The following is a 17159-nucleotide window of genomic DNA, read 5'->3' as shown; positions in this document are numbered from 1 at the left end:
GTGTTACAATGAATGGCTGAAACCTTTTTGCTTTTTATGACTGCGAGCTGCTGTAACAGTTACATTTTATGGCAAATCCAAGCATCCATGAAATTCAGAATTAGTGAGAGAGAAGAGTTATCATTTATAAATGTATAATGATTTCATAGAAATTCTAATTATTTCATCGGGAAAATTTCATAGGAAATGTGATGGTTATGCATTGGTTGCACAGAGGAGGTCAAAGCTTTTGCGTCGCCAAACAATCGTCCCAGCGCCTTTATTTTCTGTGGTCTTTCTTGGTGATCAGCAGCTGCACGGCCAAGACAGCAGCGCTGCGTTCAGAGACAGGCTACGGCTGTAACTACACGAAAGGGTAACTAAGAATAACTCTGCAACGGATATATTCAGTGTTAATAGAATCTGCTTCGATCGCATAGGAATACACTGAAATGCATTCTCCATTTATTTGGATTCTCTTTCGCAGCTCCGCGTTTGGAGATGATCTATTTTTGTGATGGCGAGGCGTCTGTTTCCACGTGCCTGGATAAATAAATCGTTCTATTTCCAGGTAACAGTTCTAAACCGTTTTACAATTTATATTGACTGAGCTCAGTCTACAATCAACCGCGCCACAAGAAAATTGACGTCGTGTGGCCACTGTCATCGACAGCTGTAGTGTGCTTTTTGTCGAGCAATATTACGCACGCGGGACACAGTGCACCCTCTTAAAATTCTGAAGGGACTCAAATGTTGGTTTTATAGTAGCCTATACAGTAAGGCCATGTATGCGAGGACAGCCACGAGCTAGACATTTAGAGATTGAAGAGACTGTCTTGCTGCAATGCATATTCTTGCATGCTGAAATTGTTGATGCTGCCAATTTGGTTTGGAAAAATAGGCTACCCCAAAGAACTGGCAGAAATAAATTATGCCTGACTCTTTAATAGGATGTTTTAGACTATGGCTATAGGCTACACTTTATTGCATATAGCTTAATACACTCTTATTGAATGTAGGCTAATTCATTGGCTCAATGTAGTCCTGCGATCCTATTTTCATAATATTGTTTTATATTACAAATTGGTGATGGCGTAATAACAGGTCACGTCCAACAGTAAGGGGTGGATGTGGGTCACCTTTGTCCCTGCCTGAGGCCACCAGCGGCATATTTGATTTACGTGTATCCAGTGCGACAGCAGGAATAATCCGCTGTGTTGGATAATATGGCTGAACTAAGGGTTTTGGGCACTCGGGGCCTGCAATTCCACTATACCATAAAACGCTTAGTGGGAAGAGGGAGAGAGGGGCCACACAGTGTGTGTATGTGTGTTTCTGTTAGTTTGTTTTGGGTTGGATAGTATAAAAGTTTATCTCACTTGGATGTGATAGAGTTGCTTGTGTACTCAGGCATTGCGTTACTGCCCTATAACGATGGTTCCCAATCCATCACTATGGTAATGTTGACATTGCTCTCAATGTCTGCTTTGCTTTTGTTAAATATGTCATGGAGACTTAGCTAATATGTAACTTATTCAAGCTCCTGAGTACATTTCTGACTACTGGCTGTAGGGGTGTGTTGAGGGCATTCAATAGCACATGATAATATAATATTTCCATGTTTAGCTGTATTTAACAGTTGTTCCACCATCTGTTGAAACACAGCATGTGGTGTATTCCGTGAGGGGAAATGTTCTGAACATTGCGGATATAATCAGAACGAATAGAGCACACACGATTCCCTGTTTGATCTGACAGACAATTATATCTGTTCTACAATACACATTTCTATCTGAACGTTCTGTAACACTACATCCTCCTGAACAGACCCCTGTTAGAACATGATTACTACTCTCTGTAGAATGTGGCCTCTTGACAGGACGGTCAACAGAATACGCCTGCTACAGTGATTAATGAGGCGACCATAAATCCAAACAGCCTTGACCGGACCAGACACCGGAAATGTAAACGTGGCTCAGCAAATCCATTTATTTATTTATATATATTTCTTCCCATAGAGGCACTTTAGTTGAGCAGTTACATTGTTTCAACCTTTTGTCTGTACTTTCATAGGATTGCAGACACTTTAAATGTAGTATAGCCAGAGAGAATGGAGTATAGCTGTTGTTTTTGCTAGTTTAGATATAAAAGGATCCTTGACTACTTATTAATACAAGTGGGTTGAAAGGTTAACAGAGTACTCAGTCCACCACCTATCTGGCACCAAACCCCTTTCTGTGATGCCAGACTGTCATAGCAACAATGCTATTTGTTGGCAGGCCGTGTAAGGCTGCCATAGGCACAGTACTATTTGATTGTGAAGTGAAATACTGTCTGGCATAGGGTCTTTATGACATCTAACAACCTATGAGTTCTCAGCGACATCAAATGATGTTTCACCCTGTGTGAATTCCTGAGCCCCCCCATGTTTTCCTGAGGTTAACACCACTTGCCAGCGTATGGCTAGTTATTTTGAGCAACGCAAGGTTATAAAAAAGTTTATTGACAACACACTAACACAGCAAGGAAATACTGTGTTTACTCAGTAGATAAGAGTTGCCCCTAAGAAGCAGTTATGAGAGAGCAAAGAGAAATAGATAGCAAGGAGCAGTGTGGGAGTGAGCAAGGCCAATAGCAAGTGCTATTATTTTCTTCAGTGTAAAGACAGTCTGTGCTATGTGCAAGCTGCACAGATTAACCCTCGGCAAAGGAGGTGTTTGAAACAGTAAAAGGTGATATTACTATTTTTACTGTTACTGTATTATTAAACATGTGTTAGTGGATGTGACCTGTGGTGCCTGGCTTATGCAGTGATGCTTTAACTGTAGAGCTAGCCATGGCCTGGAGTAGGGGGATGCAGGATATCATGACAGCCTTTATTGCATAATAGTGTCAGGGAATGTGAAAATGGCGTACTGTAGACCCTTAGAAGCAAAGAGAAATGGGCTGTAGGATAAATGTTACTCGCACATGACAGAGCCGCTAACTGTCTACGAGTCAAAGTGCAACCCAACGGCGTGACGTGTTTAAACCTATTATGATATGCATTATTGTTCCATAACACAAACACAATTAGCATTTTGGCACCTCATTGACTGCAACCGTTTTACTTATCAGACGGAAGCTAGTAGATGTGCAATTTTGATCTTTAGCTGTTTCAACTTGTGAGACTGGAGTATTATTACTGCATGCAAACTAAACATCCATCACCACACACCCACACACACAGCTTCTCATCCAAACACAAACACAGGTAGAGGTAGCTACTCTGAAACTCACACACAGCTTCTCATCCAAACACAAACACAGGTAGAGGTAGCTACTCTGAAACTCACACACAGCTTCTCATCCAAACACAAACACAGGTAGAGGTAGCTACTCTGAAACTCACACACAGCTTCTCATCCAAACACAAACACAGGTAGAGGTAGCTACTCTGAAACTCACACACAGCTTCTCATCCAAACACAAACACAGGTAGAGGTAGCTACTCTGAAACTCACACACAGCTTCTCATCCAAACACAAACACAGGTAGAGGTAGCTACTCTGAAACTCACACACAGCTTCTCATCCAAACACAGGTACAGGTAGAGGTAGCTACTCTGAAACTCACACACAGCTTCTCATACAAACACAGGTAGAGGTAGCTACTCTGAAACTCACACACAGCTTCTCATCCAAACACAAACACAGGTAGAGGTAGCTACTCTGAAACTCACACACAGCTTCTCATCCAAACACAAACACAGGTAGAGGTAGCTACTCTGAAACTCACACACAGCTTCTCATCCAAACACAAACACAGGTAGAGGTAGCTACTCTGAAACTCACACACAGCTTCTCATCCAAACACAAACACAGGTAGAGGTAGCTACTCTGAAACTCACACACAGCTTCTCATCCAAACACAAACACAGGTAGAGGTAGCTACTCTGAAACTCACACACAGCTTCTCATCCAAACACAGGTAGAGGTAGCTACTCTGAAACTCACACACAGCTTCTCATCCAAACACAGGTACAGGTAGAGGTAGCTACTCTGAAACTCACACACAGCTTCTCATACAAACACAGGTAGAGGTAGCTACTCTGAAACTCACACACAGCTTCTCATCCAAACACAAACACAGGTAGAGGTAGCTACTCTGAAACTCACACACAGCTTCTCATCCAAACACAGGTAGAGGTAGCTACTCTGAAACTCACACACAGCTTCTCATCCAAACACAAACACAGGTAGAGGTAGCTACTCTGAAACTCACACAATGACTTTTCAGACATCCTCTGTCTGCCTACAGGCCATTATAAAACCCTCTTAGGCCTCACTCACCCCTATCTGAGATATCTACTGCAGCCCTCATCCTCCACATACAACACCCGTTCTGCCAGTCACATTCTGTTAAAGGTCCCCAAAGCGCACACATCCCTGGGTCGCTCGTCTTTTCAGGTCGCTGCAGCTAGCGACTGGAATGAGCTGCAACAAACACTCAAACTGGGCAGTTTTATCTCAATCTCTTCATTCAAAGACTCAATCATGGACACTCTTACTGACAGTTGTGGCTGCTTTGCGTGATGTGTTGTTGTCTCTACCTTCTTGGCCTTTGCGCTGTTGTCTGTGCCCAATAATGTGTGTACCCTGTTTTGTGCTGCTACCATGTTGTGTTGCTAGCATGCTGTGTTGTCATGTATTGCTGCCATTGGTTGTAACTCAATTGCTTTTACAATTAGGCCGATGTCTCGAGTCTTCAAACAGACTCATCATGGAGACTCATACCTAAGTGACTGCCAGAGCCCTGTATCTTAAAGTGTGTGTTAGCCCACACACACACACACACACACACACACACTACAGGGGTCAGATCAGATAGTGTAGCAGCGTGTGCTCCCCTGATGCCTTCAGCTAGCGAGGCTTTTGGGAGGGGAATATCTGATCCCTATCTGTTACCGCCTTTCTGTGAGGACAACACTAAAATATGTGGGTCGGGTTCATTGGGGCATACAGTGGCAAAACAAAATGGAAACGAGCGTTTCTCATACAAGTTCCATTTCACACCGTTTCAGAGGTCAGACAGCTTTCTTCCATTTCGTGTCTGGTGAACACAACTCAGGACTCTCTCACTCACTCACTCTCTCACACCCCTTTAAGCCATAACTCTGTCACTGTTCAAGCTTATTCTTCTCATCCCAAAACAACACCTCTTTAAGCTCCAGCGCTGGTCATAGTCCTGATTTAGAAATACCAAGTCAGAGAAAGTCGAAGGCGATTGGTCCCTGTCGCCTCATAAGGATCTTATTGGTCGCAGTTGCCTTTCAGACATGCTCTGATTCCAAAATCCACACACTAGCATACCACTTCGTGTGAAGCAATGTATTGTCATGGCAATGGGGCAGCCCTTAACGTCAATCCCTGATTGTGTATGCAACATTAGTATGGACATTGGAACATAGCCTATGTCTGCATACAGCCTGTTAACCTGTCATGTGATAAATGCCACAGCTGAAGTCATAACTCAATTGGTTTACAACTATGTCTCGAGTCTTCTATTATATTAGGACCAATCCAACACTTAACCCCCGAACTCTGTTTAGTCTCAAAGGGACATTGTTGGGCCACTGTGGTTATGAGATCAATAGCTTGAATATGTGTGACCCCACCATCACTGTGGAAACTACAATATGGCAGGTAGCCTAGTGGTTAGAGCATTGGACCAGTAACCAAAAGGTTTCTAGATCAAATCCCTGAGCTGACAAGGTAAAAATCTGTCTTTCTGCCCCTGAACAAGGCACTGTTCCTAGGCTGTCATTGTAAATAAGAATTTGTTCTTAACTGACTTGCCTAGTTAAATAAAATGTAAAAAATACTGCTGGGCTGTCAGTTGTTGGTCACATGACGGTGTCGATTAGGAAGTGCTATTTAGTATACTGCCATTGACCAGGCTGGTTTCATGGCTAAATGGGGCATGTTCTTTATGTTCTCGCTCCATTTCTTTGTACTGTAGGTCGTGTGTGTCATATTTAAAGTCAGTGGTTCCCAACCGTTTCCAGTTACTGTACCACCAACTGAATTGTGCTCTGCCCGGAGTACCCTGGAAGTACCCCCTTGTGTATTTTTCCCATTAGGTCTCATGAGTCTTCTCAACTACCCCCTGTGGATAGGCCAAGTACCCCTGTGGAGTCCTAGTACCCCTGTGGATAGGCCAAGTACCCCTGTGGAGTCCTAGTACCCCTGGTTGGGAATCACTGTTATAAATCATAACAGAATAGCTCACCTTAACCAGTTCATGAAATTTGTGAAAAATCCATTGTTTCTGATGCATTGACAATCAAATAACGTCTACCAACTGAACTTAAGATATAATTAGTTATATGGTGTGATGTTTACTATGTAGGGTAGGTGCTCGGCACACTGTATAATTTCACATGACATGGTAGAACTCATTGATGCATGCTCATGCATTTTAAAGGGAATGTGAAGACATGTTTAATGAAGCAACCAACCATCTTTCTCTGTTTGACCCCTACAGGCTCGCATCTCCTTTGTGCGGGTCAAATACCTGTTCCTCACCTGGCTGACAGTGTTTGTGGGAGGTTGGGTGATCTACGTCCAGTATTCCAACTACACCGAGCTCTGCCGAGGACATGAGTGCCAGAACGCCATAGTGAGTACAGACACATCTGACATCATATTCATGACCAACTCTCCTATTGTTATGCTTTTATTGATAGACTGTCTTTAGGGGGAACAGGAATGACAGGAGGAGTGTGTCAAACAGGCTATGGGACAGATTGGAATGACTACATAATATGGGGGTGGCCGATCGGCGGTGCTAACTGCTGGACCAGTCAGGTCACGACCCAGTTCTACTGTGATACTGGAACATGTGGCGGTTTCTTAATTCCATTCTTTTACTTTTAGATTTGTGTGTATTGTTGTGAATTGTTAGATACTACTGCACTGTTGGAGCTAGGAACACAAGCATTTCACTACACACGCAATAACATCTGCTAAATATGTGTATGTGACTAATAAAATTAGATTTGATTCTTAGTAGTTGTAAAAGCACTGCTGTAGTGTAGAGCATGAATCATTAACTAGATTCAGTGGTGGGACGATTATGTTTTCTTGAGCGGATGGTCAGGGGGCCAGAGACAATTGACCTCAAGAAACCCATAATGTTGAACTAAAACAGCATTTCAAACCTTGCTTACATTTGTATACGATCACGTTTCTCTTTTATGGGAATACTTTGGAACAGATTTCCTAAATGTAAATAACTTGCAGCTGATTTACTGGTGTTTTTATGGTCTTTTATGTCCAACAATGAAACAACAAAAAATAATCGTCATACGCGGGCCAAATTCAGATCGCAGGTCACCGGCTGGGGAACCCTTGTAAAGAGCATCACACATTTTTATACTCCACCGTTTTGACATCATCCGTCTCATTCAACCGCTGAGGCTTATGAAGCTTACAGACACAAAGGCTCAACGACAAGCTATTTGGCATTCGGACCCTTGCTGTTACCAGAACTGCTACCACAAGACTGGTTTCATTCGTACTTGGCTAAACACTGCCACCCAATGTTCATGTAACATGCAACCGTCAAACAGAGAAAGAAGTTAGTGAAAGGTCTTTGGGCAGTCTGTAGCAGTTAACTTTCATCTTGAGTGAAGTGTTGTTGGTTCTGGACCATAGAAATAAAACAATAGCGAGGTCACTAAGATTAAAATCTGTGTCACAAGTGGTTTAAGCGTTATGGTTCTGACTTTGTAATACCTAGCGTATTGTTGTATTGAGTAAATAAATGGAGAGGAAGAGACTAACACCAACCATCCACTTGTCAGTGTGATAAATACAGGAGGGGCATCATTGACGGCTCGGCCTGCAGCAGTCTGTGTGACAAAGACACCCTCTACCTGGGAAGATGTCTCTCTACCAGCCCCAACCACCAGGTGAGGTAACACACCATGCCCCTACCTTTGAGCTGCAGGGATTACTGTAAATCAAATCAAACTTTATTTTCCACATGCGCCAAATACAACAAGTGTAGACTTTACCGTGAAATGCTTACTTACAAGCCCTTAACCAACAGTGCAGTTCAAGAAGAATTAAATATTTACCAAGTAGACTAAAATAAAAAAATAACACAATAAGAATAACATAACTAGGTTATATACAGGGGACACCGGTACTGAGTCAGCGTGCAGGGGTACAGGCTAGTTGAGGTAATCTGTACATGTAGGTGGGGGCGAAGTGACTATGCATAGGTAGCAAACAAACAGCGAGTAGCAGCAGTGTACAAGAGGGGGGAGGGTCAATGTAAATAGTCCGGGTGGCTATTTGATTTATTGTTCAACAGTTTTATAGCTTGGGAGTAGAAACTGTTGAGGAGCCTTTTGGTCCTAGACTTGGCCCTCCGGTACCGCTTGCCCTGCGGTAGCAGAGAAAACAGTCTATAACTTGGATGACTGGAGTCTTTGAAAATTTGATGGGCTTTCCTCTGACACCGCCTATTATATAGGTCCTGGATGGCAGGAAGCTTGGCCCCAGTGATGTACTGGGCCGTTCGCACTACCCTCTGTAGCACCTTACGGTCAGATGCCGAGCAGTTGCCATAACAGGCAGTGATGCAACCGGTCAGGATGCTCTCGATGGTGCAGCTGTAGAACCTTTTTAGGATCTGAGGGCCCATGCCAAATCTTTTCAGTCTCCTGAGGGGGAAAAGGTTTTGTCTTGCACTCTTCACAACTGTTTTGGTATGTTTGGACCATGATAGTTAGTTGGTGATGTGGACACCAAGGAACTTAACTCTCAACCCACTCCACTACAGCCCCGTCGATGTTAATGGAGGCCTGTTCGGTCCGCCTTTTCCTGTAGTCCACGATCAGTTCCTTTGTCTTGCTCACATAAAGGGAGAAGTTGTTGTCCTGGCACCACACTGCCAGTTCTCTGACCTCCTCCTTATAGGCCGTCTGTTGTGTCGTCAGCAAACTTAATGATGGTGTTGGAGTCGTGTTTGGCCATGCAGTCGTGGGTGAAAAGGGAACACAGGATAGGACTAAGTACACACCGCTGAGGGGCCCCAGTGTTAAGGATCAGCGTGGCAGGCGTGTTGTTGCCTACCCTTACCACCTGGGGCGGCCTGTCAGGAAGTCCAGGATCCAGTTGCAGAGGGAGGTGTTTAGTCCCAGAGTCCTTAGCTTAGTGATGAGCTTCATGGGCACTATGGTGTTGAACGCTGAGCTGTAGTCGATGAACAGCATTCTCACATAGGTGTTCCTTTTGTCCAGGTAAGAAAGGGTGGTGTGGAGTGCGATTGAGATTGCGTCATCTGTACTGCAGGGCTCTACGCTGACCAGGTTGTTAAAAAATGTAGGCGCACACAAAGAAATGTGAGTGTAACCGATGTGAAATGGCTAGCTAACTAGCGGGGTGCGCGCTAATAGGGTTTCAATCGGTGACGTAACTCACTCTGGGACCTTGAAGTAGTTGTTCCCCTTGCTCTGCAAGGGCCGCAGCTTTTGTGGAGTGATGGGTAACGATGCTTCTAGGGTGGCTGTTGTCGATGTGTGCAGAGGGTCCTTGGTTCGAGCCCAGGTAGGGGCGAGGAGAGGGACGGAAGCTATATTGTTACATGAGCACAATGAAACATCGGAAATGATAACTAGAATCCTACATTTTTCTAGGCACACTGGTGATCCTAAATTCAAATTCTAGGTCAAAAAACGAAATATTTAGGCGGATATGCACTTTAGAGGCGGCAGGAAGCCTAGTGGTTAGAGCACTGGGGCAGTTGGATCAAATCCCCGAACTGACAAGGTAAAAATCAGTCATTCTGCCCCTGAACAAGGCAATTAACCCACTGTTCCTAGGCCGTCATTATTAATAAGAATTTGTTCTTAACTGACTTGCCTAGTTAAATAAAAGTTTTTAAAAAATGGAGCCCTGTACAAGCTGTTGGAATCACTGTAGAGCCCTGTACTGTACAAGTAGTGTTGGTTTGTTCTAAGTACAGATCCAGGTTTTGTAAAACCAACCGTAGATCAGTGCATCTTGGGACAACCTACTACAACCGGGACCTACAGCCCTAATGTCGACTCAGAAGGCACTTCGGCAAGTTCCAGTATGTAGCCAATGGTTTTATTGAAGGGTGTGGTGTCTTCAGTAGAAGTTCACAATAGTATTTCCTACACAGTCAGTCCAGAAGAATAAGTCAAAACCATTGGTTCTTCTTATCGACTGTAGGTGTATAATAATGTAATTCCACTAACTTGGGTCTGGTTGTCCTTCTTGTTCACCTTGCCTGGGCCCTCAGGTTTACACAGGTGGTTGGGGTGATGTGGACGGGGTGATCCGCTGCCGGGTGGGGGAGGTGCTGCACTATGAGCTGGGAGAAGAGCCAGAGCCCCGGAGGGAGGCTGCAGTCTTCGACAAACCCACCCGCGGCACGTCTGTGAAGAAGTTCAGAGAGATGGTCTTCAATCACTTCAAGGTTCTGGAACTCCTGCTGCTTTGACTTTAGCATATGCTGTGTCACAATAGCAACATCAGCATAGCATTACAACTATCATTTGTCTTTTGTTGAAAGTGATTTTGTTATTTCACCAGCAGTTTTACCAAAATCTCCAGATTGAGCATGAGAACATCACCTTAACTTCTTTCTCTTTTCTTCCTACCTCCCCTAACTCCTTCCGTCTCCAGTCAAAGTTGGGCGAGCAGGCCAACCTGGCCAGCCTGGTGAGCAAGATCCTCACTGTCGCCGACGGCAACAAGGACGGGCACGTCTCCCTCCCTGAGGCCCGTTCAGCCTGGGCTCTTCTCCAGTTGGATGAGGTGCTGCTGGGCCTGCTCCTCCAGGACCGGGGCCACACCCCTCGGTTGCTGGGCTTCTGTGGGGACCTGTACGTGACCGAGAGGGTCCCCTACGGCCCCCTGTACGGTCTCAGCCTCCCCTGGCCCCTTGAGGCCTGGGTCCCCAGTGAGGCCCGACGCAGCATGGACCAGTGGTTCACGCCCTCTTGGCCCCGCAAAGCCAAGATCTCCATGGGTCTCCTGGAGCTGGTGGAGGACATCTTCCACGGCAACTACGGCAGCTTCCTCATGTGCGACCTGAGCGCCGACCATTTCGGCTACACGGACCGCCACGACCTCCGCCTCACCGACCCCAGGGCCATCGTCTCTGAGGATGCGTTCAGGCGAACCATGCACGCGCTGCACTGCGAGAAGGACGACGACTGTGTGCTGGGGCCGGACTGCCGGACATCGTGCGACATGGCTCAGAGACGATGCAGGGAGGAGGTGACCCAGCCCAACTTGGCCAAGGCATGCGGGGCGCTGAGGGACTACCTTCTGAGAGGGGCGCCGTCAGAGCTGAGGGAGGAGTTAGAGAGGCAGCTGTACGCCTGCATGGCCCTCAGAGGCTCGGCGGGACAGATGGACATGGAGCACTCCCTGATTCTGAACAACCTCAAGGCCCTGCTGTGGAGACAGATATCCCATACTAAAGACTCGTGACGAGGGGACAACACAACCGAGTCCTCAAATACTTAAAAGGTATGATTCACCCATTTTGAATGTTGTAGCATTTGAGTGATGTTCTATCGATTCCAGGGGTCATTTCATGTGGTCATGTGTCTGAGCTATTGCTGTTCAAGCAGGCAGAAATACAATATAACATTCAAAATGGGTGAGTCACAAAAACAACCACTTTGGGTGGATCGTTCATTCAAGACGTACTACAACGTTTTATGTTTTGCTGACTCATTGGAAGAATGATAATTATAATTCCTTTTCAGGATGCTGGAAAATAACTGTAGATCTGCTGTTTATGACGGGGCTCGGAGTCTTGTTTTCCCCTCTTGGGAAAAAACAGATGGAACATTTGTGGTAATAGTTATGAACTACACATTGGAAGTACACTTGCACATTTCAGTTTCTTCAATGTGACCAAGGAATCTATCCGAAGAAACGGTTTTATAGAGGTCTGTGGTATTGTTCCAATTCTCTTCTTTCCAGTGTGCACTTGTTCCCTTCTGATTTGAAAGGAAATGACTGGTATAACAAATATGGTGGAAACTCCCTGTAGCCCATACCTCGACCAACCCAATGCTTTTAGATTTATGGGAAATAGTGGATAGAGTGTACACTTCAGGAGACATTGGAACGTACCCAGGTGTCGTCCACGTCGCGGGACATTTCCACCTGCACTTGTTTAATGGCATTGCTGAATCGGCCTATGACGAGCCATTATTCTTGGTTTGTGTACCATGTACATTTTCACTTGTAGTTTTCCACTAACCGTGTAGCATATCATGAATACTTGTGCCAAATACAAGAGATCATGCTGAAAACTATAAACTTGGAATTAGACTACCACTTGTGAAGGAGGTACTGTACATTAACTGCTCGCTTTATTCAAATTCCTGTTTCTACATTCTTTCAACCGCAACTTTTAAACGAGTAGGTCACTATCTTCTAAACAGGAAACCCTGTTTGGTTTCTGAAGGAGCTGAAGCACACAGCTGCTTTTGAGGGATCAATGTTTGTTTTCCTTGAAGTTTGAACAAGCATGATTTTGCACAATAAAACCACATACCACTCACTGTGGTCTCATTTTCATTTCTTTGTCAGCTGAGTTGTGGATTATCCTGACTGTAGTATGCAGTGACTAAGTCTGAGGAAATGTAATACCCAATACGTTTCGTCATACTCAATTACTAGTAAAAAAAAATAAGTTACTAGTATGTTAAATGTTTTCCATCAGGTCTATCATTCAATCACACCAGAATTTCCCCCAAAATGTCAAACACACGCCACACTGGCAGTATTTCCATAGAGAGCAAAGTGATGAAGTCTTTTGCAATAAATTTATTAAGCCAATGTGCAGTGGTGTCTTTGGAACGGGCAGTGGTGCCCGTCCCTCTAACCGTCCGCTGCCTCGGCTTCCTGTGCTCGTAGAAAGCTGGCCTTTTTCTGAGCGACACGGTCCTTTCTCTGTGCCAGCGAAAGTTTAGCGCGGTTCCACCTGCGACAGAAAACAACCATCAGCACAGTAAACAACATTAAATGGCAGAACGCTCAATGTTTTTAATACTACAAGTGGATATACAGTATACAGGTTGCTTCTCTCAGCCCCGTCTTGAAAGGACAATGGACATCAGCCGTTGCAAATGAAGGACCAACTCCATTTTGCTCAGCGGACTTTGTATCATCATAAAGAAGCACTACTCCAAAGTGCTCCCAAGCGGAAATCCAGCAACGGTGACAAACCCACCTCTTCTTTTTGACGTCTTTTTGGGGTTTCTTTTCGTGGACTGGGTTCTCTCTGATGGCGGTGTGTGCTTTCTTGTACATCTCCTCCACCTGAAAGAACGACACATTGTTTAGACAGAGGTAGGGTAGCGGTTTCAGGACCAGAGTCACAGAACACCAACAAATAGCCTTTCAGCACTGGTAATTCATCTCACTTCTCTCAGCCCCGTCTTGAAAGAACAAAAAAAACATCAGCCGTCGGAATTGAAGGACCAACTACATATTGCTCAGAGATCTTGGAATCATCATTAAGAAGCAGCAAATGTAACAACTGTGTGAGAAAGGAGTTGCCAACCCAACTGATACCCTCACACACACCAGGAGTGACTACCATCAGCCTGGTAGGCATTACATTTCTAATATCTAATTCAGTGGGATGTGCAAACAGACTTACTGTGTCTGGCGTGACTCCGTTCTTTATGAAGCGTGAGAACTGTTTCTTGTAGGCGTCTTCATCCTCCTCCATCAGGTAGCTCATGTAGTCCGACACGTTCATGCCCATGATGTGTTTGCGATGCATCTCTGCGTTGAACTCTTTGCTCTCCATGTCGTAGCCAGGGAATCGTTTTGTGCTGAGGAGAAGAGGATGGTGATGTGGTACAAAACTGGATTACTTGGGTTGATTTAGTGACTTTGAATAGTAAAATAAAACAAGTTTTTCCAGAATCACATTGTATAATGACAAAGGCCATGTCTTATTACAGGGCCGATGGTCTTGGCCATTCATTATAGAAACAAATCCACGGCGAAGAGACATGGACACATTGTATCTCCCGACAGGATCCGCAGTGAGGTGTCCAGCCTTCACCACAGGTTTATGAGAGAACTATCATCCTCTACCCCTCTGTGTTGATCATATAGGACACTTCAAGTCCGAGATGGGCAAAAAAGGGGATACATATTCCGCTTTAAGCTGTACTTAAAGGGATAGTTAGTGATTTTGGTCATGAAGTCATTAATCTACTTCCCCCAGAGTCCAATGAACTCAGACACCATTTTGATGTCTCTGCATCCAGTATGAAGGAAGTTAGAGTTAGTTTTGCAGAGTAATGCTAACCAGTGTTAGCGCAATGACTGGTGGTCTCAGGAACAGCTGTTCCCATAGACGTCGTCATTGCGCTGACGCTAGTTAAAAACTTCCTTCATACTGGACGAAGAGACAAAAATGATATCCACGAGTTCATCTGACTCTGGTGGGGTAGATAAAGAACTTAATTGCCAAAATCTCAAACTGACCTGTGAGGAATTGAGAGGCCACCGTCGACGGCGCCCTTTAGTGCTCCGAACACCTTGTTTCCTGTGGACGTCCTGGCGAGCCCGGCGTCTAGGAAACATGTGAAGGCCCCCGGCTGGCCGTCTATACTCTCCACGTTGAACTCATCTCCCGTCACCTCCACCTGGCCCTCGTACACCTGGTCCAGGCCGAACTTGTTCAGCAGCTGAGGAGACAAAGATGTTTCATTAAAGAAATGCCATCTAAGATTTAGCAGCAACCCCTGTTGACAATATCGTCTAATGAATAGAATCTTGCTAAACTGAAAATTCATTGCATTAACTGTGCTGCTGGATATCAGACTCAGTTAAGGAATATCCCCACACCAGCTTTTACCCCCCCCCCCCCCCAAAAACGAAGAGTTCAGTGTATTAGACAACAAAATTATAAGCATTTGCTAGCATCAAATCTATACACAAAGGGAAGTCCACAAAGGCCCGGTCTGTCTTGCTTTGTCAGCACAATGATACTGGTTCTGGATATGGAAGGTTTTAGTCAAAAGCCCCCAAACCCAACATCAGCAACAATTCCTCTCCCCCTAATTAAAAAAAAAAAGTATCCTTTGCCAGTGCAGAAGAATGGCTACACAGGTGCCATCAACACCCTGACATACAACTTCACTCAAGGGGAAGTCATGCCTGTTGAATCACAGTGACGTCAACTCATGAACCTCATGAAAACAGAAAAATTAACTATGAGAACAAGCAGGAAATCGTAGCATGAGTGTGCAAGGTTGTGCATATGTGGCCATTTCTATGGGATTGCACAATGACATGTAGCTATGCATTCTTCTGTTTGAGACTTCAGTATGTGTGTAAGTATGGCATACAGTATGTGTGTAAGCATGGGTGTGTGTGCGCGACCCTTACCCTGCGGGCCAGCAGAAGGCCCGTGCAGTAGGCTGCAGCATAATTTGTCAGTCCCACGGTGATGCCATACTTGGGCAGCTCATGGGAGTAGGCAGCAGCAACAATCTGGTCTCCCTCGATCTTGGCGTAGGCAATCTGAAGCAATTGATAAAAGTGGTGAGGGCCAGAATGTGGTTTTTCAAATCTAAATAGTTGTTGAAATCACACCAAGGCTGCACACAGCAGCCCTCCAGCAATCACCTGGCAACAGATATCTCTGTTGGAGAACCTCACGATCATCCTGTATTTGGGTGTGTTGTACTTGTTCTTGTCTTGGATGACCAGGCGCTTACGGGCAAAGTAGTCAGTCTTCCCCTCTGACAAAGACAAATCACATCAAACACACAACTGGTTAGCATGCCAGCATTAGCCAATAGGAAATAGACAATTACAAGACTTTCTTGCTTCTCTCAGCCCCGTCTTGAAAGAACAAAAAAACATCAGCCGTCGCAAATGAAGGACCAACTACATATTGCTCAGAGATCTTGGAATCATCATTAAGAAGCAGCGAATTAAATGCACAAGGTGACAACTCGTTAGTATTCGCCATTAAAATAAATAAGCCTATTAAAACACTGTTCTAGAATCTATTGAGTCAGTGGTTCGTAAACGGTGAGTAAATGTGCATTACATAAACAAAATTGTATGATTAGTCACCTCGCCTTCTCCTGAATTTCACCTGGTATCTCTTGAAGTACGCCTTACTTTTCACTACTTTCACGAAGCCCTGTGGAGAGGAGAGGTGAGACAGCTGCCATTGCATATTTCTGGTGACATGGGTGTCACTCACCTAACGTGCAATACATATTACTGCAGTGTAAGTTCTCCATAGAACAGCTAGCTTGGCCTGTTGTAACCCTTTTCACACTGGTGGCCAATCTACAAACTTAACTTACTAGGTAATGTTAGGACTGACTTCTTCACACAATGACCAGTTTCATTCGCATGGAAGATAAGCAGGCCGATATATTAACAACAAACACGTTATGCAATTGGCATGACATTATTTATTAGTAGGAATAACTAGGAAATGTCAAAGTAAGGCCTTTAAGCGCCATATCACCACGCTGGAACATAGCATGCAGCTAGCATGCAGCTGACCGGTGAAAGTTTATCACAAATCCAACGTCATCCATTTAAAAAGAAACGAACATCAGACATAGAAATGCACAAGACAAGTAATAGCATAAAATGTTTAATGTTGACAGTATATGACGACAATATATTTACCATTTTTGCAGTTTTTCCAACTTCTCAGTTGGCAGCCTTTACCAGAGGGCTGGTAAAATGCGCTGACGTTGCAGACAGGATATGTGTTTCTGTGAATAGAAACGGTCATTCACACCACCTAGTGGATTGGAGGAGAAATTGTATGAATATTAACAAAAATGATCAAATAAAATGTATCTCATATCGCTAGCCTCGGCTTCAGGTGAATGCCTGGGCAGAGGCTACAATATTAGTCTCTGGTGTGTCTCCTGTAAGGATGCAAGCTTTTACAAGAATAATCTATTCTGGCCTCTCAATTATGAATATCACCATAATGAAGGCAAAGCCACAATACACATACAACAAGGAACTAACACCCATGAAACTACATTCCAAATACATTTTGACTAAGTAAAGAATCCCTGTATACTTCTACATGACATTGTGTGGTAAAACTATCTCTGTGTGTGTTTTCCC

General features: G+C 44.5%; 2 protein-coding genes and 1 non-coding gene across 4 annotated transcripts; 1 reads left to right on the top strand and 2 right to left on the bottom strand.

Moving 5' to 3' along the window:
• Nucleotides 1–45: 45 nt before the first annotated feature.
• Nucleotides 46–12582, top strand: LOC106598915 (divergent protein kinase domain 1A). 2 transcript variants are annotated; one of them, XM_014189940.3, is made up of 6 exons: nucleotides 46–355; nucleotides 467–550; nucleotides 6505–6639; nucleotides 7826–7933; nucleotides 10297–10473; nucleotides 10683–12582. In XM_014189940.3, the coding sequence occupies exons 2-6, from the start codon at nucleotides 497–499 to the stop codon at nucleotides 11493–11495; spliced, it is 1287 nt and encodes a 428-aa protein (XP_014045415.1). In that variant the 5' UTR covers nucleotides 46–355; nucleotides 467–496; the 3' UTR covers nucleotides 11496–12582. The 2 variants fall into 2 exon arrangements, with proteins under 2 accessions (XP_014045415.1, XP_014045414.1); XM_014189939.3 differs by having other exon boundaries at nucleotides 47–550.
• Nucleotides 12583–12833: 251 nt separating this feature from the next.
• Nucleotides 12834–16810, bottom strand: LOC106598916 (large ribosomal subunit protein uL18). The gene is made up of 8 exons (XM_014189941.3): nucleotides 16704–16810; nucleotides 16131–16200; nucleotides 15675–15790; nucleotides 15435–15569; nucleotides 14529–14731; nucleotides 13687–13864; nucleotides 13255–13343; nucleotides 12834–13005 (listed from the first exon to the last, which is right to left on the bottom strand). The coding sequence occupies exons 1-8, from the start codon at nucleotides 16704–16706 to the stop codon at nucleotides 12903–12905; spliced, it is 897 nt and encodes a 298-aa protein (XP_014045416.1). The 5' UTR covers nucleotides 16707–16810; the 3' UTR covers nucleotides 12834–12902.
• On the bottom strand, nucleotides 14055–14178 carry LOC123741964 (small nucleolar RNA SNORA26). The gene has a single exon (XR_006769487.1). It is a non-coding gene; the product is annotated as a small nucleolar RNA SNORA26 (small nucleolar RNA).
• Nucleotides 16811–17159: the final 349 nt, after the last annotated feature.

Source organism: Salmo salar, chromosome 03 (assembly GCF_965601325.2).
Source record: "Salmo salar chromosome 03, fSalSal1, whole genome shotgun sequence".
In the NCBI taxonomy this organism is placed as follows: Eukaryota; Metazoa; Chordata; class Actinopteri; order Salmoniformes; family Salmonidae; genus Salmo; species Salmo salar.
The sequence above is the reverse complement of the archived record's forward strand: the minus strand, read 5'-3'. Positions and strand labels throughout refer to the sequence as shown.